A 24,554-nucleotide genomic window follows, 5' to 3' on the forward strand; every position below is an offset into this window, starting at 1 on the left:
TTTGAACCTGTTGACATTAAACAATTACTTTACATGTGGGTCAGTATACTTTTTTAATTCACAGAGAGATCATCTTTGTATAAATCATGTGCACATTTTCCTAGGATATAGCTTTTTCCTTATTTTTTATTTATTGTTAATTTTTGGCTGAACTAGGCCTCTGCTGCTGCATGTGGGCTTTCTTTAGTTGTGTCCAGGGAGGCTGCGCTCTAGTTGCCGTGCGTGGGCCTCTCACTGCGGTGGTCTCTCTTATTTTGGAGCGTGGGCTCTGGGCGCCCCAGCTCAGTAGGTGCAGCGCGTGGACTCTTGAGCATGTCCGCTCCAGTAGCTGTGGTGCACAGGCTTAGTTGCCCCACAGCGTGTGGAATCTTTCTGGACCAGAGATTGAACCCTTGTCCTCTGCATTGGCAGGCGGACTCTCAACCACTGGACCACCAGGGATGTCCTTTTCTTATGTTTTTCTTTTTCGTTTTTGGCCACACTGCACAGCTTGCAGGATATCAGTTCTCCCACCAGGGGTTGAACCCTGACCACAGGAATGAAAGCCCAGAATCCTAACCACTAGGTCACCAGGGAACTCCCTAGGATATAGATTTTAAAATACCAGCTGATGATTACTAAGCCTGGGAAAGTAATCCATTAATTGTAGTTTTGAGTGTTATTGTTTTAAACTGGTGTTATACCTTCTGGTTTCATTTATTCATGATATGACCTATGAAGAAAAAGGACAGAGGAAGAACATTATTTTCTACTAGGATAAACAGAGGCATTAAACTCATTTAACACAAGGTATTAATGCAAATGGAAAATGCTGGTGTAAGTGTACTGAATTGTACTCACTTATATGTGAGTAAGAACATATAATTATGTACAGCATAATGCTTTGTTGGGGCAGTCAGTATTATTCATTAGAGGCTGCTTTCTTAACTAGAACAAAGAAGAACTTAACATAATCACCATTTTCATTACCATTAATCATGTTACCATTTTCTGGGATTTGGGGATCTTAAAAAGAGTCAATGGCAAATTTCCAATTATTATTATGTCTATTAATTGCACTGGCTTGAGTAGTCCCTTGATGGTAGACTTCCTTTCTGCTAAACACCCGTTTAGTGTGCGCTTAACCAGGAGCACAGGAACACTTTCTGCACATTTTCCTTAAGCACTAAGAATTAAAATGTATGCCAGTAAAGTGTGATACATCTATTATTGAAAAGGTGTATTTAGTTATTGTAGCCATCACGAAAGGTGTTGGGTGAGTACCTAGTATATGCTTAATTGTTGGAAATTTTCATGAAACTCAAAAACTTTGTTTATTAAATCCAGAAATGTATCCACAGTTGACAAGGATTCAAGAGTATATCAGCTTTCAATCACATGAAAGAATGCATCTTGTCCTTATTTGACCTACAAAAGATAGTGTCAACCTCACGACGCGAATAGGAATCCATTTCTTTGAGACACCTGGGTTGTTATCCAAATCAGCTTGTGACTGAATTAGATTTTAGTATGAGAATTCTTGAAATAATAATGAATGGTATGACTCTTACTGTACTCTATCATCTCCTTTCAGATTTTCCTATGGATTCCAGTAATGGAAACTGTAGAGGAGCAAGCAGTGGTGAGTATACCAGAAAGATATCTGGTTTTCGCTTGTGGTCAGCAGACTAGTCTTGATGTTACCTAGATATTTAAACCTCATTTGGGGACGTTTGTGCCCTGCATGGGCTTCCCTATTAGCTCAGTTGGTAAAGAATACATCTGCAATGCAAGAGACCCTGGTTCTATTCCTGGATTGGGAAGATCTGCTGGAGAAGGGAAAGGATACTCACTCCAGTATTCTGGCCTGGAGAATTCCATGGACTGTATAGTGCCCCACATATTAAATGTAAACTTATAAAAACGTTCCTTTGTTTGTGTTAATTTTATTTTTTAAATTAATGATAAAATTTGATCTTTTATTTCGGTATACAGTTCTTTGAATTTTAACACATATTTAAATTTGTGTAACCACTAATCAGGATACAGAACAGTTCCATAACTTCAAAACAAACAAAAAACTCAATTGAGCTCATCCTATTCCTTTATGATTACAAGCTTCTCCCACCCTTAACCTCTGGCAATCACTAATCTGTTTTTCATTGCTATGCTTTTGTTTTTTTGAGATTGTAGTGTGCATGGAATGATAGAGTATGTAACTTTTGGACATTGGCCTCTTTCACACAGCAAAATATCTTTGAGATTTATCTAAGTTTTTGCATGTATCAGTAGTCCATTCCATTTTGCTGCTAAACGTTTTATTCCTTGGATATATTACCATTTGCTTGTCCATTTATGTCTTAAAGGATATTTGGGTTGTTTCTAGCTTTTGGCAATCATAGATAGAGCTATTATAAACATTTGTGTATAGGTTTTTGTGTAAATGTAAGTTTTCATTTCTTTAGGGTAAATATCTATGAATAGGATTATTGGGTTAAATGGTAAGGGTATGTTGAACTTTATAAAAGAACTGCCAAGCTGTTTCCAAAATGACTGTTCACTGTTGCACTAGCAACACTTAAGCGTTCCAGTTGCTCTGCATCTAAGAATGGCTCTAGCTGCATTTCACAAATTTTGAAAGGTTTTATTTTGGTTTTTCTTCAGTTCAAAATGTTTTATAATTTCCATTTAGACTACCTCTGTGACTCATGCATTATTTAGGATTGCATTGTTAAATCTGGTGCTGTTTGGAGTTTTTTCTGTTCTTATGTTATTAATTTGTATTCTAAATTCCATTATAGTCAAAGAATATTATTTGTATGATTTTAGTTGTTTAATTTGTTAGGGTTTATCATATGACCCAGGATATGCTCTATCTTGATGAATGCTTCATGAGTACTTGGGAAGTATGTATTCTGCAATTGTTGGATGGAATGTTCTTTAAATGTCAAGTAGATTATTTGATTCTTGTTAGTTTTTTGTCTACTACGTCTATTGATCACTGTGAGAGAAGTGTTTACGTTTCCAAATATTGTAAATTTTTCTATTTCTCTTTTCAGTCTGTCAGTTTTGTTCCATGAAGTCAAATGTGATACTATTTTGTGTGTATATATTTAATATTTGTATGTCTTATTGGTGAATTGACCCAATGATGTACTGTTCCTCTTTATCTTTGGTAATTTTTCTCTTTTCTAAGTCTATTTTGTTTTGTGTTAATATAGCCACTCCACTTTTCTTTTGGTCAATGTTTGCAAGGTATATTTTTTTCTATTCTTTTTCTTCTAACATATCTGTATCATTCTGTTTTAAATAAATTTCCTCTAGACGTAATATAATTGGTTTTTAGGTTGGTGTTGGTTTTCTATCCATTCTGTCAATCTTTGCCTTTTGATTAGTATGTTTAGATTATTTACATCTGCTGTAATTACTAATATGTTTGCGTTTAGTGCCTTTATTTTATTTGTTTTATGTTCGCTCCCTCTCTTTTTCATTCCTGTTTCCTATTTCCTAGCTTTCTCTTGGGTTATTGGAATGCATCTCTCCATCTTTCTCTCTCACCCTTGTGAGTGTGAGTGTATACACACACACAAACACATCCACGTATGTGTCTGTGTGATATATATCTTTCCATAGGACAATGTTATGCTTTCTCTTACAACCATTAATGTCTGTTTCAAACATAAATATGTCTAAATAGCTCAAGAGGAGAAAAATGGCCTACTGTATTTATACAGATGTTTATAATTTCTATTGTTCCACCTTCTTTCCTGATGTCCTAGGCTTCGTTCTGGTATCATTTTCCTTATGTCTGAAGAACTTCCTTTATACTTAGAGCAGTTCTGCTGGCAGCCAGTTCTATCAGTTTTCTTTCATATAAAAATGTCTTTATCTCATATGCATTCCTGAAGGATATTTTCACTGGATATAGAATTCATTTATACTATTTCAATTATTTCTGTCCTCACTGTTTCTCATGGGAAATTGGTTGTCATTGAAATCATTGTTCTCCTGTAAGTAATGCATCAGATTTCTGGCTGCTTTCAATAATTTTTTCTTTGTCTTTAGTTTTCAGCAGTTTGATTACAGTATATTTAGACGTTGATTTCTTTGGGTTTATACTATTCAGGGTTAACCTAACTTCTTGTATCTGTAAGTTTATACCTTTTCTCAAATTTGGGAAACTTCCAGCAGTTATTTTTTTCAAATATTTACTTTTATAACACATTCTCTTTACTTGTGAGTATATGGTTATATGAATTTTAGATCTTTTGGTATTTCCCATAGGTCCCAGAGGTTCTGTTCATTTTCCTCCAGTCTTCCTCTGTTCTTTAGGTTGGATAATTTCTGTTTATATTCCTTCAGGTTTATTGACTTCTTCCTTGTTATCTCCATTTTGTTGCTGAACTCATCCAGTGTATTTTAAATTGTCAGTTATTATAATTTTTTAAATTAAGATTTTTCTCTTGATTCTTTATGATATCTTGAGTTTCTTTGAGTCTTTCTATCATCTGCTTCATTGCAAGGGTATTCACCATTTACTTTTTGGAGAATTTTTAGAAAACTGCCTAAAGTCATTGTTGGATAATTTCAACATTTGTGTCATGTGATTTTTTTTCCCCATACAAACTGAGATTTTCCTGGTTCTTCATATGCAGAATAGTTTTTTCTTATATCCTGGACATTTTGAATATTATGTCCTAAGACTTTGGGTCTTTAAGATCATATGGAGAATGATGCTATTTTTTTTGTTCTGGCAGCAGTCAACCTAACTTGATTTAGGCTGCAAATTCTGACTAGTCTTCTGAAGACTGGTTTCCAAAGGCATTTGTGGTGCCTTTCAGGCCTATCCCATGTGTGCGGACTATTCAGTGGCCAGTGTGAGATCAGGGCAGTGATTTGTACCATAGATCAGTTTTCAAAGTCCATTGTATACTTTTTAGTGTCAGAGTCAGCATACCCAGGAGTGAGCCCAGCAGTTCATAAATATTTCCATGGGATCATTTCCCAAGCTCCTCCCTCTCCATAATTGTCTCAGTACTCTTCAATTTTGGGGGGCTCCCCCTTTTGGATCTTTGGCCAGAAGGCTGGGGCTTTGTGTATCCCACTCTGTGATGTACTTCCTGTGACTTCTTGCGTATCGGGGGCCCAGTGAGGACAGAGCGCTGGGGCTCGCCCCAGTCGGAAAGGAGGGCTCTCCTCCGGCAGCGTTCTAGGCGTCTGAGGACCTCCCTTGCAGCAGCTGCTGCTGCCACCACTGACCCAGGATTGCTTCACAGATGGGATGGAAGCACTGGAGTGTTAGGAGACCCCTTCCCACTTCCTGAGTTAGAACCGGAGGGCTTTTTCTAGAGGACTGTCTGCATGATATCTACTTCCAGGCCGTGTTGAAACCAGGTGGGAAGGTACTAGAAGTGGAAAGAATGGCAAATGCACCATCGGTTTGATGGTGCTGGGCTTCTTTCTCAAACTTTCTACTCCTGTTTACTTTTCAGAGTCCTTGAGGAGCTACTTCTCAAATTCTGTTATATAACTGCGTTCAGTGGGAGAGATGGGATGGAGTCTACTTACTCCATCTTTCCATAAAATAAACCCTTAAATGGAGTATAGCATATGTGCAGAAGAGGAACAAATCCTAAGCATGCATCCCAGTGCATTTTCACAAAGTAAACACTCTTATGTGGCCACTGCACAGATCAAGATGGGTACCATCACCAGAAACACTTCCTTGTGCTATCTCCAAATCACTGATCCCACCTTTCTTCCCAGAGGTAACCTCTGGCAGAAGTTCTAGCAGCAAGAATAATTTTGTCTGATTTCAACTTTGATGAGAGGCATCATTATATACATATAGAAGTGTGTCTGTGTGTGTGCCTTCCTCATAATACTCATTATGCTGTCTATAGCAGAAGTTTTTAATTACTGTATAGTATTCTATCATACGAATATGCCACTCTTCATTTATTCATTCTAAGGGTCCTGGAAATTTGCATCATTTCTAGGTTTTTTCCTTCTCCTTTTTTTTTTTTTAAAGCAAGTATGACTAATGTTGCGTTTGTTTCTGCAAAAGCATTGTAACCACAACTAGTTCTTTTTTACTTTCTTGAAATAGTAATTTGTACTGATTTGGTCTGTAAGTTGTCATATATGGAAGTGGAATCTTTATTAAGTTGTAAATAAGTTTGAAGCATCAATTTTCATTAGACTGGAGCAGTTTCACTGTTGATTTCCACTGTATCTTATCAGAGTGACAAGTATTTGACATAAGGCAGTGTGCATCAAAGGTACCTCAAACAGCTTTTAAAAACAAAAGTGAATTAAAATGCTTTATTTAGAATTATGTTGCTTTTGAATGCAACTGAGAGTGTTTATAGTGTCGTAAAATCAGCTGGAAATCCCTGGTGTCCCACAGTGGTGCTATTTTGAGGATTACTCCTGTTACGGTTGCTCGAAACAAACTGAAAAGCTCATTTGTGTTGTACATAGAGCACTCAGTGAGTCAAAACTTCAGGCCAAGTACGTGCATGCTCTATCAATTTGTCTAGAACTTATGGTTAGAATAGTATAGCACTTCACTGTGTGAAAGAGAAAAGACATTAATGACAAATTAATGAATTAAATGAATTAAATACAAATATAGTTCGATGTGTAAAAGCGAGAGTGAATATGTTGTTCCTGTGTTCAGTGTTTATGTTCCTCTTTATAAAAGAGGAATGTTTTCCTGTTCCCTGGTATAATGGGACTGATAAAAACAGAGACAGGCAAAACCAAGCTCACTTGCTTGTGGAGAAACACACTGACAGAGTCACATGTTCCAGGAAGAAAATAAAATCTGTTCACACTCAAAATGTCATACTTTGGAGTCATATAACAGCTGAAGTTGATTATGATAAAAGACATGAGGAAGACACACAAACACTGTAACCCTCATAACCCCTCTTTCAAAAGTGTCAAGCTGTTTACGTCTGGAATTTGGAAAAGAAATTCTTTCACTCCAGTTAATTTATCCTTTGCCTCAAAGCCTAGCAGTCTTCTTTTTTTTGGAGATAATGACTGTCTGAGCAGCTTCCAGTTTGAGTGTATTTTGCTCTTGTAAATCCACTATCATAATAAGGGGTGCATTCTCTCTAGTTTTCATAACATGGAATATGGAGAAAAACAATTTTAGTTCTATTCTGCTGAGTCACTTGGTCTGGTCAAATCAACCCAGAAAATTAAGGCAGGTATTCAAATGGTGCAGTGAAAAGATAAATTGTTTATTAAAACAGTTCTGAAAAAGAATCCCCCTCCCTTGCCCCAGTTTTCCACTTGGTGATGATGACCAATTTATGGACTTTTGTATTTGAAAACTACATTTTCCCAATGAGGTGATGATAATTAGTAAATTTTGACACTAATTAAGTGTATGAGCATGACCAAATTACTTAACCTGTTATTCTGGGTCTGTGTTTAAATATAAAATCAGATAATTTTGATTGCTGAGTTCTGATATTTATTTCTGGTATATTTTCAAATTAGGGAAACATGAGTAATATCTGCTGGGCTTTCCTAGTGGCTCAGACAGTATAGAATCTGCCTGCAATGCAGGAGATCTAGATTCGATCCCTGGGTTGGGAAGATCCTCTGGAGAAGGGAATGAAAACTCACTCCAGTATTCTTGCCTGGGGACTTCCGTGGACAGAGGAGCCTGGCGGGCTACAGTGCATGGGGTTGCGAAGAGTTGGACACCACCGAGCGACTAACACACACACACACATACACACATACACCACACACACACACACATACACACACACACACACACACGAGTTGGATACTTTTGCAGTTTTAGCTAACGCCTTTCTGGTCGTTTTTCAAAGGTGCTTCAGAAGCACCTTAGAGGTGCTTCAGAAGCACCTTAGAGGTGCTTCTAAGGAGCTGAGTAACTAGCGATACCTGACTTCCTGGACCTGCTAGGGCTGCCCTGGCCATCACCCCACTCTGACCTCCCACCCTCTGCCCTGCAACAGCCAACCTCCTCTTACTGAGCTAACCAATGCCTAGCTTGGGGAGTATGGACCCATTCTCTCTCTTTCCTTCTCCAGATTTGTTTTTGTTCAGTTTCTAAGTGTCTGACTCTTTGTGACCCCATGGACTGCAGCATGCCAGACTTCCCTGTCCTTCACTATCTCCCTGAGTTTGCTCAAACCCATGTTTATTGAGTCAGTGATGCCATCTAACCATCTCATCCTCTGTTGCCCACTTCTCCTCCTACCCTCAGTCTTTCCCAGCATCAGGGTATTTTTCAATTTATTTCCTACTAACCTGGGGAAGGATTCCAATTTTTTTTTCCTTTGGTGCAATGTTTGTTCACTATAAAGTCTGAATTAATTTGTGGTAACTTCGACCCTTTATTTGAAAATAAAATTAGGATAGATAAAAATAGTATTTTGTAATTACATAGTAGCTTACCTGTAGCTCAGTCAGTAAAGAATCTGCCTGCAGTGCAGGAGACCCGGGTTCGATCCCTGGGTTGGGAAGATCCCCTGGCGAAGGCAATGGCAACCCACTCCAGTATCCTTGCCTGGAAAATCTCATGGAGAGAGGAGCCTGATAGGCTGTAGCCCATGGGTCGCAAAGAGCCGGGTCGCAAAGAGTCGGGCATGACTGAGCAAATAACGCTTATTTACTTACTTACAAATATATGCTTTTTTCACTGTTTTCAGTATTGGACACTTTGGATGAATACTCATTCCTAAGAATCCTTCTCCCTGGGCTATTACCCGAATTGTCCTAGTTCTTCTCTTCCTGTCCCCTAGCTGTGGGCGTTCCCCAAGGTTCTAGGCTTGGCCTCTGCTCCTCCTTACAATGAGTTCTTCCTCTTGGAAGTCATCCAGCGACATAGGCTGGATGCTGCATGTTTCACCTCCAGTAAACATTTCTACCTGGGCAATCTGTTTGTACTTCAAAGGGTATGTATTCAATAATTTTCTTTTCATTAAAATTTTACCCCTTGCAACTTTTGTTTTAATATGTGGCACCATTGTTTTCCCAGATCCTCAACACTTACACTTCATCGTCCATCTACCAATAAACTCTTTAGTCCGTCCGCCCCAACCATTCATCACAAATGTGATGACCACCCTTGTACTGGCATACTCAATGCCATGAACAGGGAGGGAGTGAAGGAGTGAACAGCTGATTGCACTTTTCTCCCACCTCTTTTCTGTGTGGCTGGCATCGGGTAGATGCATGGTGTCCTGTAAGACCTACTTTGCTTTTCTCTTAATTGACCTTTGTTGTTTAGGGCCATGCCGTATGACTTGCAGGGATCTTAGTTCCCTGACCAGAGATTGAACCTGGGCTTCAGTAGTGAAAACTTGATGTCCTAACCACTGGACCACTAGGGAATTCCTTCTTAATTGACTACTTTAGAGTACCTGTACAGCATAAAACTAGCATTTCAGATCTCACAAGAGAAAACAGGCATGTTGCATTGGTTCTCTACATTTTGTGTATCCCGAATGACTCTTGGATCCAGAAACCTTCTGAAAGGCAGTTTATTTAAAAATTTCCAAAGATAGAAATACTAAAGAAATAAAACTAAATTTCCTTTTCTTTTTAATATAACGTTAGTTCCCTCAATCTTAAGCAATTCCCTTTTACAAAGTGCAAATTACTATGAATTGAGACCTTTATTGCAATATTTGAGGTTTGTTTTTTCAGCTAAATTGAGCAAATGTTAGTTTTGCTTTTTAAAGCTTTATTATATTACCTGAGTTCACCAATTGACTTAATTGCATTTTCCATATACAGCTCTAATCCAGAATAAAATCTAATATGATATTCTTTGCCTAATGTGTATGTTTAGGAAATAAATATTAAACACGTAATGAACAGCTGCTAAGTCATGACACACTTTAATTTATGGAAAAATGAAAGGAATTCATGTTAATTTACTTACAGTAAAATGCAGAATTCTTAAGTGTATGGCATATTGAACTTTCACAAATATATATACCTGTGTCTCTATCACCGAGATCAAGATAAAGAACATTTCCATCTCCCTTGAGAATTCCCTTGTGCCAACTCAGTCACCCACCCCACCATGAGTTGAGCACAGGTCTGATTTTGATTACCATGGATTAATGTTTGTTCTTCAGCTTCATGCAGGTGGAATCATACAGCACATACTCTTTGTGACTGGCTGCTCTTGTTTTTGTATAATGCTTTTGAGATTTACCCATTTAGTTATGTGCATCATTTTATTGTGGAATAGTTTGCCTTTGTGTGAGCATAATACCAATATGATTTCTAAGTTCTATTTTTTATGCAGTTCCCCCCAAACTAAATATAATAATCTAAATTAACTTTGTATCTCCAGGAAAAATTTGGCAGATTTTTATCCTCAAACTCACAGATTTTTTTTTGTTGGAAAATTTTCTCTTCTGTTTCATAAACTGCTCTTAAATTTGCATAAAGTATTTTCTGAACTTTTTGCTTGTTTATATATAACTAGTACTACTAGCTAGCATCCAATGAGTGATTAAATACCAGGCTGTGCGCCAAATTCTTTATGTGAATTACTGTTTAAATTCTTATAATAACCTGATGGGGTAGCCAGTGTTGGTTTGGGAATGGGTATTGTAACTTGCCCAAGGCAACATAAGCAAAGAGGGACAGAGCTGGGATTTAAACTCATGTGTCCTTAATCACGGAGAAAGCAATGGCACCCCACTCCAGTACTCTTGCCTGGAAAATCCCATGGACGGAGGAGCCTGGTGGGCTGCAGTCTATGGGGTCGCACAGAGTCGGACACGACTGAAGCAACGTAGCAGCAGCAGCAGTCCTTAATCAATTTGCCATACTCTCTTGCCGAAGAATTGATGCTTTTGAACTGTGGTGTTGGAGAAAACTCTCGAGAGTCCCTTGGACTGCAAGGAGATCCAACCAGTCCATTCTGAAGGAGATCAACCCTGGGATTTCTTTGGAAGGAATGATGCTAAAGCTGAAACTCCAGTACTTTGGCCACCTCATGCGACGAATTGACTCATTGGAAAAAACTCTGATGCTGGGAGGGATTGGTGGCAGGAGGAGAAGGGGATGACAGAGGATGAGATGGTTGGATTGCATCACTGACTCGATGGGCATGAGTCTGGGTGAATTCCGGGAGTTGGTGATGGACAGGGAGGCCTGGCATACTGCGATTCATGGGGTCACAAAGAGTCGGACACGACTGAGTGACTGAACTGAACTGAACTTGCACTAATGCTTATTATTAATATAATGGCCACATATATGATCATTCTGGCTTGCTAACTTTGATTCTTCAAATTTTGGAAATGTACATAATAGTTCAAATGGACTTCCTACATCAGGACAGAAATTAGCTTTGTGAACTTGAAGTAAAATAGCAGAGTCAGGCACTTTAAAAAAAATCCTATTATTTTGCCTGCTTATGGTAGGTACCACAGTTCTTGCAGGTGGCAAGCAGCCTTGGGAAAATATTGCTTCTCTTACTCATTAAATGGTCTTTACAAATGAAGGATTGGGATTCCCAGTGAATCTTAGGCAAAATTAAATCTGACGTTTATGGGCCATTGTGTGCTGCTGCTGCTGCTGCTGCTAAGTCGCTTCAGTCGTATCCGACTCTGTGTGACCCCATAGATGGCAGCCCACCAGGCTCCCTCGTCCCTGGGATTCTCCAGGCAAGAACACTGGAGTGGGTTGCCATTTGCTTTTCCAATGCGTGAAAGTGAAAAGTGAAAGTGAAGGCTTTCAGTCGTGTCCGACCCTCAGTGACCCCATGGACTGCAGTCTACCAGGCTCCTCCATCCCTGGGATTCTCCAGGCAAGAACACTGGAGTGAATTGCCATTTCCTTCTCCAATGCATGAAAGTCAAAAGTGAAAGTGAAGTCGCTCAGTCATGTCCCACTCTTCACAACCCCTTGGACTACAGCCCACCAGTCTCTCCATCCATGGGATTCTCCAGGCAAGAGTACTGGAGTGGGGTGCTGTTGCCTTCTCCCCATTGTGTGCTAGGTACTGTGAAAGGTATTTTGTGTTTATTATTGAATTCTCTCAGTAATTGTGCTGATCTGGTATCTAAAAAGATACCACTTTTTAGATATTAAAAGTTACCTAAATAGTAAGGCATGGAGCCTACATTCACATCCAGCTGTGTCTGATCATAAAAGTCCATCCTTTTATCAAGGCATTTTCTGAACTCTGCCTCAATGGTATAGACCTAGTTAATGGTATAGATCAGCATGGTTCCTGATTCTGTAAGAGATGCATTGTTGTTCTTTTAAAAATTTTTCTGGACTTCCTTGGTGGTTCAGTGGCTGAGATTCCCAGGTTCAATCCCTGATCAGGGAACTGAATCCCACATGCACCAACTAAGAGTTCACATACCACAACTAAAGATCCTGTATGCTTCCACGAAGACTGAAGACCCCTTGTTCCACAGCTAAGACCTGGTACAGCCAAATAAATAAATAAAATAAACAAATATTTAAAAATAAAAGTGTTTTTTCATCATTGAAATCAGGACACTAGGGTTCTGTTTTCTTGTCTGTTTTTTTTTTTTTTTAATGCACCAGGAATAATAATATCCTTTAGATTTTCAATAAAGTATCCATTTCATGACTTGTAATTTTGGGAAGAGAGAATGTAGTCCTAGGGCTAGAATCCAGGCATGTTTCACTATCTGTTTTTAGAAGGGTAGTGAAGCTGATTTCTGGAAGGTCTAGTGATAAATTGCCTATCCTCCATTAAGCTCTATCTGTACATGTTCCATAATGCACCCATCTCTGTTGCCATTTTGATGACTTTGATGATAAAGATCACTCATTTAGTGCACTGACTTATTTACTTCACTAACCTGTTTGTTCTGCCCCAGCCATCTAGTTCCAGGGGCACATTCTGCACCTTGCCATCTAGCAATAGTGCCAGCTCTGTAATCCTAATTTCAAGTATACCCTTCTTTGCCTACCATCTCTTTTCATCCCAGCGGATTTGCTCTAGTTTCATCATTGCTATAATTTTGCTCCCCTGGGACTGCCTATTCATCATATACCACTTACTAATATTGTTCAACCCTAACCTCCTTGCCTACCTGAGATTTCATGATCTATTGTAATACTCATTCCCTTGAAAATACCTTCAGTTCATTTGCCAATCTTTTCTTCTGCCATAGTCACCTGACAAATTCTCAACTCTTGTTGCTGGAGAAAATTACTTAGCTGGGGTGACTGGCTTTACTTTAAATTCAAGATAAAATTCGAATACATAATCAGCATTGCCTAGCAGTACTACCTTGTATCTCTAGAAAGTTTGCCTTCCACTCAGTAACTGTTTTATACTTTGACTTCTGTCCTTACTCTTCCATACCCTGCTTCTTTTAGCCCCTCATTTCCTGCAGCTGATAATTTCATCCTTTAATGAGAAAGTAAAAGCTATCAGAAGGAATTTTTATCACCTTACCAACAGATTTATAAGCTGTCAACATTAGTACCCCTTTCTCCTTTTTCTTCTTATGCAGTGGATGGAGTGTTCCTCTGATTTTCACCCATCTTTTCCTTGCCAACTAATTTTATTTTTGGCATGTCATGCTAAATGATCTTAGTTCCTTGACCAAGGATCAAACCCATGCCTCCTGCAGTGAAAGTACAGAGTCTTAACCACTGGACTGTCAGGGAAGTTCCCTTGCCAACCGAAATTGATAGACCTCCTTTTCTCTTAAGTCATTTGAACTTTGGGGTGTTCTCCTCAAAGAGAGCTCACCTTTTTTCTTGAAACACCATCTTCTTTCAGGTTTTTTTTTACTACACTTTCTTGTGTTTCTTCCTCATTTCTGGATGCTCCTTCCCAGTCTGCTTTATGACTTCTTCACTATCTTATACATAAAGATGCAGTTCCTACCAGGATAACAGCTGATCTTTCAGGTTTCAAGCTTTAATGCCATTTCCTTAGAGGACTTTGAAGACCAGACTAGTGCAGGTCATCAAGTTGTATGTTCTGATGACACATTGTACTTTGCTCTCATAACATGTATTATACATGAACATAGATTATTTTGTGTGTGATTATTTGTTCAATGTCTGTATCCTGTTCTGAATTGTCTGTGTCGCTCATCAGGTGTCCTATATGCCTGGCACAGAGCTTGGCATGTAAGAGACGTGCAGGAAATATTTGTAGAATGAATGAATTATGTAAGTGACTCAAAACATTCAACAAATGTTAATTCTCTTTTCCTTTCCCATCTCATATTTAGAGAAACATAGTTATCCCAGGGTAGTAGAGTCAGAAAACACTCTTTCTGTAGAAGAAAGGCAGTTCTATAATGTGATAGATATTGACATATGTTTAAATTATTTAAGCCATGCTCATAGATACCATTTATAGGCAATGGAAAGTATAGATCTGGATCTCAGTAAAGAAGTCAGAGTTAACCATCATAATATTTAATTTTTTACATCTGTTTTTAAAAATTGTTGTGGTCTGCTCCTATGTGTCTTAAAATGGAGCGAAGTGGGCTTTCAGGATCAAATACAAAACATATATTTCATTTCGACCAAATTAAAATTATTTAAACTCTGACCCAATTAGAAAGAACCAATATTAAGATTTATAATAGAAATTGTAACACAAATAGAATTATATTTTCTTTTTTTCCCCTACTTTTTAAAAATAAATCTTGAGCACAGATCTAAGACCTTTTCCAAAAAAAGCAGAAAAATATTCACTAACTAGTATTCCGAAGTCATGGGACATGAAAAGTTATAGGGGTTTTGGAATCTGCCAAAGTTAATTATAGTCTTACAGCTCTGGAGGAGACCCAAGAGAAGTCAGTTTCAAACAGAGGTCAGGATTAGTTAGAAAGTTGTATCACACTTAAGCTTGAACTCAAACAAGGTTGCTCTAAATAGTGGAGGTCCAGTGGGCATCAAATTTCAAAATTGTCAGATACTTATAACTTTTAGATCTTGTAAAATTATAGAACCCTTTAAAAAAAGACTGTTGTCCTTGTGTGTTTTCAATAGGTGAGCTGATTTTTATGTGTAAACAAATGAATAAAGAAGGATGTGGTGACTTCTACTCAGAACTGTCTCTAAGAAGCCCCAGTGTTGAGAGAGTGAGGCTGTTCCAGCTCAAGCACTGCAGTGCACACACAGTAGGGCAGCCCCCCAGAATTGCAGACCAAAGTGTATGCAGCACTGGGCATATTAATTTTACAGACTCACATTCACTCTAGTGGGGTAAACTCATGTTCATACTAGGATAATGAACAGCTTTCAGTTTCAGTAGCAGAGAAGTAGGCAATCATTGATTCTAGAAGAGTAGCTGAGAGAACCCAGCTAGAGGACTGAGGAAGAGCTGCCCACGAGAGTTTCCTGGTCCCGCTCCAAGGATGCTGTGGGATATAGGACCACATGCTGTTATGCGACTCAAGGGAGTTGTATTTAATCCTAGACTGGAGGCAATGAATTGCTAATATAAAACCTTCCCCGCATTTGAAGAACTCGTGCCACTTTATTTTGTCGCAGCCAGCCTCTTTAAATTTTCCATATTTTTCCTTAGATAAGAGCACCAAAGCAGTTCCTTTATATGTTTTTCTTCTCAACAGTGGAATGCAAGCAAATCGATACCTATTGGTCTTTGTGCAAAGCTCAGTAAAAAATAGATTTTACTTTGCCACGACAGCAGAACAAAACTTAGACGTTGTGCCATTTGGAAGCTGGGGGAGGAAGACTACTGGCAAGATTATTGGTGAATTAAAGTACATATGATGGTGATGCTGCTGGCCCAATACAAATCAGATATCAGCTATTGGCAGTAAACAAAAAGACACTGTTGCAGTCTGATTTAGGGTGGCTAATACATGCAGCATATGCCTCCATGATTTTTTTTTTTTTTTGCCATTTCCCAATTCTTGGGCTTTCAGGGATATATATGTAGATGTGAATAGAAATACTTTACAAGAAAGATAATCCTCCAGAACTGTTGATGTAAGATATACTTTTCATGAATACCCTCAGATATGAATATGTTTGGGTTGAGTCAGCATAAATAAGTGAAAGAAAGTTCTGTATTTGAGCCTTGTGGATATAAAATTCCATCCTCCTTTTTACTCTGCTGTTTTATTGAACTACTAGATACTTCAACTAGACGGATATTTGCTTCTAGCAAGAGCTAGGGATAGGCACACAGGAAAGGCCTTAAGTACACAGTATGGCATTTCTACCTCTGAGGCCAGCAGGAGAAACAAGTGCAGTGGGAGGAACAGAATTCAGTCCAAAGAATATAATGGATATATTAGGTCATTAGCTATTAGGAGTCTAGCTAGTATATATAGTTGTACATATGGTTGTGCAAATATCTACTTGAAAACTTCCTAAGTTATTTTACGATATAAAATTTTGGAAAAAATCTCTACCTGGAAGTTTTGTGGAATCCATTGTTTATGCTTCAAGTAATCATATTAGAATCAATCCAGTAATAGTTGGTGTATTTTTCTAAATCTATTTAATGGGCAGTTGGTGTATTTTTGCCAAGAATTTTTTATTAGAACATGTGCAGATTTCTGAAGAATTACAAATATGTAGATAATTTATCTTCATGTATTATTTTTAGTGCTGCTACTGCTAAGTTGTTTCAGTCGTGTCCGACTCTGTGCGACCCCATAGACGGCAGCCCACCAGGCTCCCCCGTCCCTGGGATTCTCCAGGCAAGAACACTGGAATGGGTTGCCATTTCCTCCTCCAGTGCATGAAAGCGAAAAGTGAAAGTGAAGTCGCTGAATCGTGTCCGATTCTTAGCGACCCCGTGGACTGCAGCCTACCAGGTTCCTCCGTCCATGGGATTTTCCAGGCAAGAGTACTGGAGTGGGGTGTCACTGCCTTCTCCAATCTTCTCCTTCTCACTATTTTTAGTGAGTAGTATCTATTTTTAAAGAGATAGAAAAGCACAAATCCATATCTATATGTAGGTGAGGATAATTTGTAAGTCAAAGACCATAGCATTTATTTCTTTGGAAATAGTCTCATCTTAAGAATCCCTCTTTTAAAAATGTGTAACATTTTGGTACAAAAGAAAGCAACTGTACGGTAGAACTAGATAACTTTTCAGTTTGTTTTAAATGGGAATACAAACGCTTTGTTAATAAAAACGTCATTTTTTGAGGAATCTTCTTCAAATAGCAACCAGCATTGATATGACCTATTGTCTATTGAGATCGTTATTCCACATAAACAGTGTTAAAAATTATGTGCAGAATCAGAGCGCTGCTGTGTGTAGCTCTGAGGACACCCTCAGCTCTCTCCTGGGTGAGAACAGCGGAGCTGCTGCTCCTGCTTTGGAGACCCGTGCTTGTCCCCAGGAGAGATGCTTATCTCTAGAGCTGAAAAGTGGAGAAGGTGATGGCACCCCACTCCAGTACTCTTGCCTGGAAAATCCCATGGACAGAGGAGCCTGGTAGGCTGCAGTCCATGGGTCACGAAGAGTCGGACACAACTGAGCGACTTCACTTTCACTTTTCACTTTCATGCATTGGAGAAGGAAATGGCAACCCACTCCAGTGTTCTTGCCTGGAGAATCCCAGGGACGGGGGAGCCTGGTGGGCTGCCGTCTATGGGGTCGCATAGAGTCGGACACGACTGAAGCGATTTAGCAGCAGTAGCAGCAGAGCTGAAAAGAGGGTAGTGAGGTGCTGTTCTCCTAAGGACTGCTACTTCAAAGCACATTATCCGTGAGTTCAGCTGGAAATAACATTTATTATGATAAGGAAGGGCTTCCCTGGTGGCTCAGATGGTAAAGAATCTGCCTGCAGTGTAGGAGACATGGGTCCGATCCCTGAATCATGAAGATCCCCTGGAGAAGGGAATGGCCACCCACTCCAGTATTCTTGCCTGAAGAATCCCATGGACAGAGGAGCCTGGTGGGGCTACAGTCCTAGGGTCACAAAAAGTTGGATGTGACTGAGTCACTAACACACACACAGACACACACACACTTAGAAAACACCCAGAGGGATGGTATGGGGAGGGAGGAGGGAGGAGGGTTCAGGATGGGGAACACATGTATACCTGTGGCGGATTCATTTTGATATTTGGCAAAACTAATACAATTATGTAAAGTTTAAAATTAAAAAAAAAAATGTCAAATTGTCAACAAAAACTTCTGCTTTTTACTGGTCTCCATGCTAACATAAAACACTTTTAAACAAAAAAATTTTTGTTGGCTTCTTTTCTGTGATTCATGTGCCCAGAAATCTTTACATAAACAAATGCTTTCTCAGGTAATTGTGTATTATTTTCAATTTTTATGTTCACTTTAATGACTAAGATTTTATTATGGTTATGATGTATACATGAGGTGTATTTCTTAGCCAAGTAATCTATCATAAACAATGTAGTAATCTACTCTCTAAGATGTTAAATGATTTATCCTATATATGAAACACTTTGAGATAATTAAAACGTTTATTACATATGCTTGTATTATATTAGATAGAAAATGTTCTGGTCACTACTCACCAGATATTTAAAAAACACAGAGCATCTTATTTCAAAATATGTATACAGTAACTTCCTCCTGTAAACATAAAACTACCATTGAGTTTAATACCAGTTATTCTGCCTATAGAAAGTGCTCATGAGAATCACTCTGTTGTACACCTGAAACTATTATAATAATGTAAATCATGTATACTTCAATTAAAATTTTAAAAAATTAGATCCAAAAATGAAGGAGGTCATGCCTCTTAAGAACTTGAAAAAGTCCACTGGGTTATAATAATATGTGCTTATCTTATTGTGTTGATTTTAGATCCAAAAGCTAATATTTGGAGGTGCGTTGCATAGTCTGTAAAATGTCTGTGAGGACAGGTGGCCTTGAGCAGGGGTAACTAGTTACTGAGCTTAAGCATGACTTGCCTCTCGGGTGGCACTCATTCAGCTGCCTGAAGCGCTGAGTGTGTCTCTTTCAGGGTTCTGGGGGCATGCTCTCTTCATGCATGGTGGTGAACAGGGTTTCCTCAGGATTGGGACCTTGGACATTGAATAGGCAGCTCTGTAGACAGAACAAATGTGAATGTAGTTTCAGGAGAAAAGGACCAGACACAAAGAATATGAGCTTCCTTTGCTACTAGATTTGGGTCTGATCTTACCAAAAAATGTGCATAAACAAAAGAGAGCTAATGTTGAACTTTTGCTCATAATAGATAAAATGTTATGTTTTTTAGAACGCTGCAAATGTAAACCAGTCAGAGCTACACAGAAGACCTATTTCCGAAACAATTACAACTATGGTAAGGATAACTCTGTGATCGACTTATGAACTGCTAGGTTCGGAAAGGGGTTTGTGTGTATGTGTAGATTGATAGAACAACTTATGAATAAGGCTTAAAAACAAACAAGGACAGCTTTTAAGAGCATAATCTCTCTGTTCTAAACAATTGAAATGTCTCATGTGGGCACTATTCTTAACAAATGCTTGATTTGGGGGATGCATTTCAGGCAGCACAGCTGGCGTCTTAGAACCATGCAGTGACATACACAGGCAGTTGAGAGGGGCTCTTCCCTCTTTGATCGGCCGGCAAGGATATGGAGCTGTAGTGGGTCATCGGTTGTGACTCATTGGGGTCAACACTTGGGGGGTAAACTGAGCACTTCAATGCATAAGGAGTGGTTAAAAGAGTCAAACTGGATTTTTCCAAACATTCTATCTCATGGAAAACATTGACAGAGTTGGAAAGTAACACGGAGTTTGTTAGTATTCAATGCAATGTTGTGTTCTTTGAAAAAGTATTCAAGGAAATGTTTTGTTATCTAGCCTGACCTAGACATGTGCTGTTCTGATAAGCAAAGTATTAACTGAAGAGCTACCAATCTAAATGTAGCTGACAAATTTAACTGGAGGAGGAAAAGCTTCTGTCTCTGTTCCAGGTAATGTGTTAGGTGGTTTCCATACACTGTCTTAGGTGATTTTCTCAACTGCACCATGAAATGTTACATTATCCCTATTTTATCAGTGATTACTGAACCTAAGTTATCCTTCCTTTAATTATTCAGAATGTACTCTTGGATATTCGAATGCTTCAGAGTCACAAATATCAATCACTGTTATACTTAGAAGGGTCAATTAATAGAGTTTTCTAGTTGATAAAATAAGCAACAAATCAGTATTTGCTGTATTCTGTTGCCGTTTTATTATGATTCTTCCACTCTGGCATTTATGAGATTAATAAAGTTCATGTTACTATCTCTGCCAAAGACTGTCAGTGTTGAGTAAGTGAATAAACATGGCAATTAAATGGATTTATAAAGTGCCTTCATTACTAAAATGAAGGCTTTATTATTCAGTTTACTTTAGAGAATATAGCACACACACAACAGAATTCCTCCTTTTCTATTATTTGGGAATTGGAAGGAGAGAAATGGATAAATCTCTGTAAGAGTAACCTTTGATATCTTTGAAAATACTGTATATTGAAAGATATCAAGTAAAAAATTCAATGTAGTTAAATCTCTTTAAAATAAATATACCTAGTTCCTCAAATTTTTCTTCAATGGATTCAATTTTTATTTTTTGTTTACTAATTATCTTTAGAGGAATCTATAGTTTCTCTTAGCCAATGGTAGACACACTTTCTAAGGTGGAAATGTAAGAAATCAGATGCCTGGCTGCTGATCTGAGGACGCTATCCTCTATAAATTGATGTGAAGGGGGAGGAGCCAAGATGGCAGAGGAGTAGGACGGGGAGAACACTTTCTCCCCCACAAATTCATCAAAAGAGCATTTAAACGTCGAGTAAATTCCACAAAACAACTTCTGAATGCCGGCAGAGGACATCAGGCACCCAGAAAAGCAACCCAACTCTTCGAAAGGAGAGAGAAGAAATACAGCTCCACCCACCAGAACACCGACACAAGCTTCCCTAACCAGGAAACCTTGACAAGCCACCTGTACAAACCCACACACAGCGAGGAAACGCCACAATAAAGAGAACTCCACAAACTACCAGAATACATAAAGGACACCCCAAACGCAGCAATTTAAACAAGATGAAGAGACAGAGGAATACTCAGCAGATAAAGGAACAGGATAAATGCCCACCAAACCAAACAAAAGAGGAAGAGATAGGGAATCTACCTGATAAAGAATTCCGAATAATGATAGTGAAATTGATCCAAAATCTTGAAACTAAAATGGAATCACAGATAAATAGCCTGGAGACAAGGATTGAGAAGATGCAAGAAAGGTTTAACAAGGACCTAGAAGAAATAAAAAAGAGTCAATATATAATGAATAATGCAATAAATGAAATTAAAAACACTCTGGAGGCAACAAATAGTAGAATAACAGAGGCAGAAGATAGGATTAGTGAATTAGAAGATAGAATGGTAGAAATAAATGAATCAGAGAGGATAAAAGAAAAACGAATTAAAAGAAATGAGGACAATTTCAGAGACCTCCAGGACAATATTAAACGCTACAACATTCGAATCATAGGGGTTCCAGAAGAAGAAGACAAAAAGAAAGACCATGAGAAAATACTTGAGGAGATAATAGTGGAAAACTTCCCTAAAATGGGGAAGGAAATAATCACCCAAGTCCAAGAAACCCAGAGAGTCCCAAACAGGATAAACCCAAGGAGAAACACCCCAAGACACATATTAATCAAATTAACAAAGGTCAAACACAAAGAACAAATATTAAAAGCAGCAAGGGAAAAACAACAAATAACACACAAGGGAATTCCCATAAGGATAACAGCTGATCTTTCAATAGAAGCTCTTCAAGCCAGGAGGGAATGGCAAGACATACTTAAAATGATGAAAGAAAATAACCTACAGCCCAGATTATTGTACCCAGCAAGGATCTCATTCAAGTATGAAGGAGAAATCAAAAGCTTTTCAGACAAGCAAAAGCTGAGAGAATTCTGCACCACCAAACTAGCTCTCCAACAAATACTAAAGGATATTCTCTAGACAGGAAACACAAAAACAGTGTATAAACTCGAACCCAAAACAATAAAGTAAATGGCAACGGGATCATACTTATCAGTAATTACCTTAAACGTAAATGGGTTGAATGCCCCAACCAAAAGACAAAGACTGGCTGAATGGATACAAAAACAAGACCCCTACATATGTTGTCTACAGGAGACCCACCTCAAAACAGGGGACACATACAGACTGAAAGTGAAGGGCTGGAAAAAGATTTTCCATGCAAATAGGGACCAAAAGAAAGCAGGAGTAGCAATACTCATATCAGATAAAATAGACTTTAAAACAAAGGCTGTGAAAAGAGACAAAGAAGGTCACTACATAATGATCAAAGGATCAATCCAAGAAGAAGATATAACAATTATAAATATATATGCACCCAACACGGGAGCACTGCAGTATGTAAGACAAATGCTAACAAGTATGAAAGGAGAAATTAACAATAACACAATAATAGTGGGAGACTTTAATACCCCACTCACACCTATGGATAGATCAACTAAACAGAAAATTAACAAGGAAACACAAACTTTAAACAATACAATAGACCAGTTAGACCTAATTGATATCTATAGGACATTTCATCCCAAAACAATGAATTTCATCTTTTTCTCAAGCGCACATGGAACCTTCTCCAGGATAGATCACATCCTGGGCCATAAAGCTAGCCTTGGTAAATTCAAAAAAATAGAAATCATCCCAAGCATTTTTTCTGACCACAATGCTGTAAGATTAGATCTCAATTACAGGAGAAAAACTATTAAAAATTCCAACATATGGAGGCTGAACAACACGCTGCTGAATAACCAACAAATCACAGAAGAAATCAAAAAAGAAATCAAAATTTGCATAGAAACGAATGAAAATGAAAACACAACAACCCAAAACCTGTGGGACACGGTAAAAGCAAAATAAAAAGAAAAAATAAATAAATAAATAAATAAATTGATGTGAAATATAACAAGGAAAGGAAACTTCTAATTTTTAGGAGATTAACTTTGTAAGATTGAAAAATGCTATATGAACTTTTAAGTTAATGAAGAGTTGTGTTAAAGACAAAAACATGAAAAATTTTATATTGGGAAATTTTACTTAGTTTGTATTTGTTTTACTTATTATTAATTTTTACTTTATCCAGTCTTAGAGCTGCAATGGTTAGTGTTACTATTTTTGTTAAAAGATAAAATGGTTACTAATGGTTACAAGTCATAGGAAGAGAAAATCTTCCAACAAGGTAGCCGAGTGAGTATTATAACAGAAATAGGATACAGATCACAGGTAGTGGAAAAAAGATAATTTCTTTCTCATGGTTAAACAATAACCAGATTTCCCATAATTTAAGAATTTTCACTTCTCTAAGTCTTACTCAGAGCTTCTTTGAGGAAGACAGGCACTAAAATTATAAAAGAGAAGGAAAACTCCTGAAAATATATTTTAAACTTTAAAATATGTTGATCTTTATCTTTCTTAAATATCTACATGTGTCTATTGAGAAAACAAACTGGAGGTGGGAGCAAATTGATAATTCAGATGAAACCTCTGCTTCATTCAGATTAATTCAGGTAAAAGCTCTTGAGCTTTGACAAAATTACTTGAATAATAAAGTAAGCCTTGTAGAGAGGTATTTACTTTGGAGTGGGTACATGTGCTAAAAATTTCTAATGAAAATAGTAGACGCACTGGGTAAATAAATCATTAGTTTGAGAACGTTTGCACAGCTCACTAATCTCTAATAGCTGATGAATGCTATGAAGCACATTCACATAAGCCAGGACACACAAAAATGTGTGCTAGCCGGGGCTGTGAATCTATCATCTGGTTCTCCCAAATGACATTTCAAAAAGGGCAACCTTATCTTTTGTTAAAATAAGAATAGAACACTCATAAAAAAAGACCCCTTCACTCAGAAATCACACCAAGCAGAGAGGCTGGCAGTTACATTTTGTTTGCTATAAGCCCTCATACTTGAGACAACTAATTCTCTGAAGATTGAAATACCTGTGAAGCAAAATTGAGGTTTTGTTCTAAAGTTTTTAGAATTAGTAGCTTAATTCTTACTGTATGTGTGTTGTACTGGTGGAATGTTATTGAATAAATTTCTGTATGGAATTGGGGCATTGATGGAGGGCAATGGTTTATTAGCTGGCTTTATATTTTCATGGATTACTTTTTCCTTTGTAGTCCAAAACCCCTAAAATATGTGGGAAGGAACTCAGATGAAAGTGGTTGGCAGATATGTGCCTAAGAGGCTTTTAAAAAGTACATTCATTTGGATATGTTGTGTTTTCTTCTGTATAAAGTCCATGGATATTGAACTAGAGCAATGAGACTGCCTGGGCAAAAGCTGTCGGCTTCTTACTAATTGACATTTTTTGCTTCTTCCTAGGCCTTTTCAAAATCCCCTTAGGAAAAAAAGTAAAAAGCTCATTTACCCGAAGTAGGAATCTAAAGAATTTGGCTCTTCCAAAGGAGAGAAATACAGAAAAGAAGCAGAACAGTACTTTCTAGATTCTGAGTCAAATGTTTTGAATTTGCAACTGAATATATTCTTTTTAAAGCAGTTTTGTCTTTATTTTGAGAAGTCAAGC

The 24,554-nt window shown here is 37.9% G+C and overlaps 1 protein-coding gene across 3 annotated transcripts in view; it reads left to right on the forward strand.

Annotated features, from left to right (window-relative positions):
- The window catches only part of FRZB (frizzled related protein), a 37,681-nt gene that overhangs the window by 7,569 nt on the left and 5,558 nt on the right, over positions 1-24,554 (forward strand). For all 3 annotated transcript variants that reach the window (XM_027555993.1, XM_027556004.1, XM_027555985.1), the window contains exons 3-4: positions 1,574-1,621; positions 19,200-19,265. In XM_027555993.1, coding sequence (XP_027411794.1) covers positions 1,574-1,621; positions 19,200-19,265 — 114 coding nt within the window. The remainder of the gene's footprint in view (positions 1-1,573; positions 1,622-19,199; positions 19,266-24,554) is intronic.

This window comes from Bos indicus x Bos taurus, chromosome 2 (assembly GCF_003369695.1).
Source record: "Bos indicus x Bos taurus breed Angus x Brahman F1 hybrid chromosome 2, Bos_hybrid_MaternalHap_v2.0, whole genome shotgun sequence".
Classification (NCBI taxonomy): Eukaryota; Metazoa; Chordata; class Mammalia; order Artiodactyla; family Bovidae; genus Bos; species Bos indicus x Bos taurus.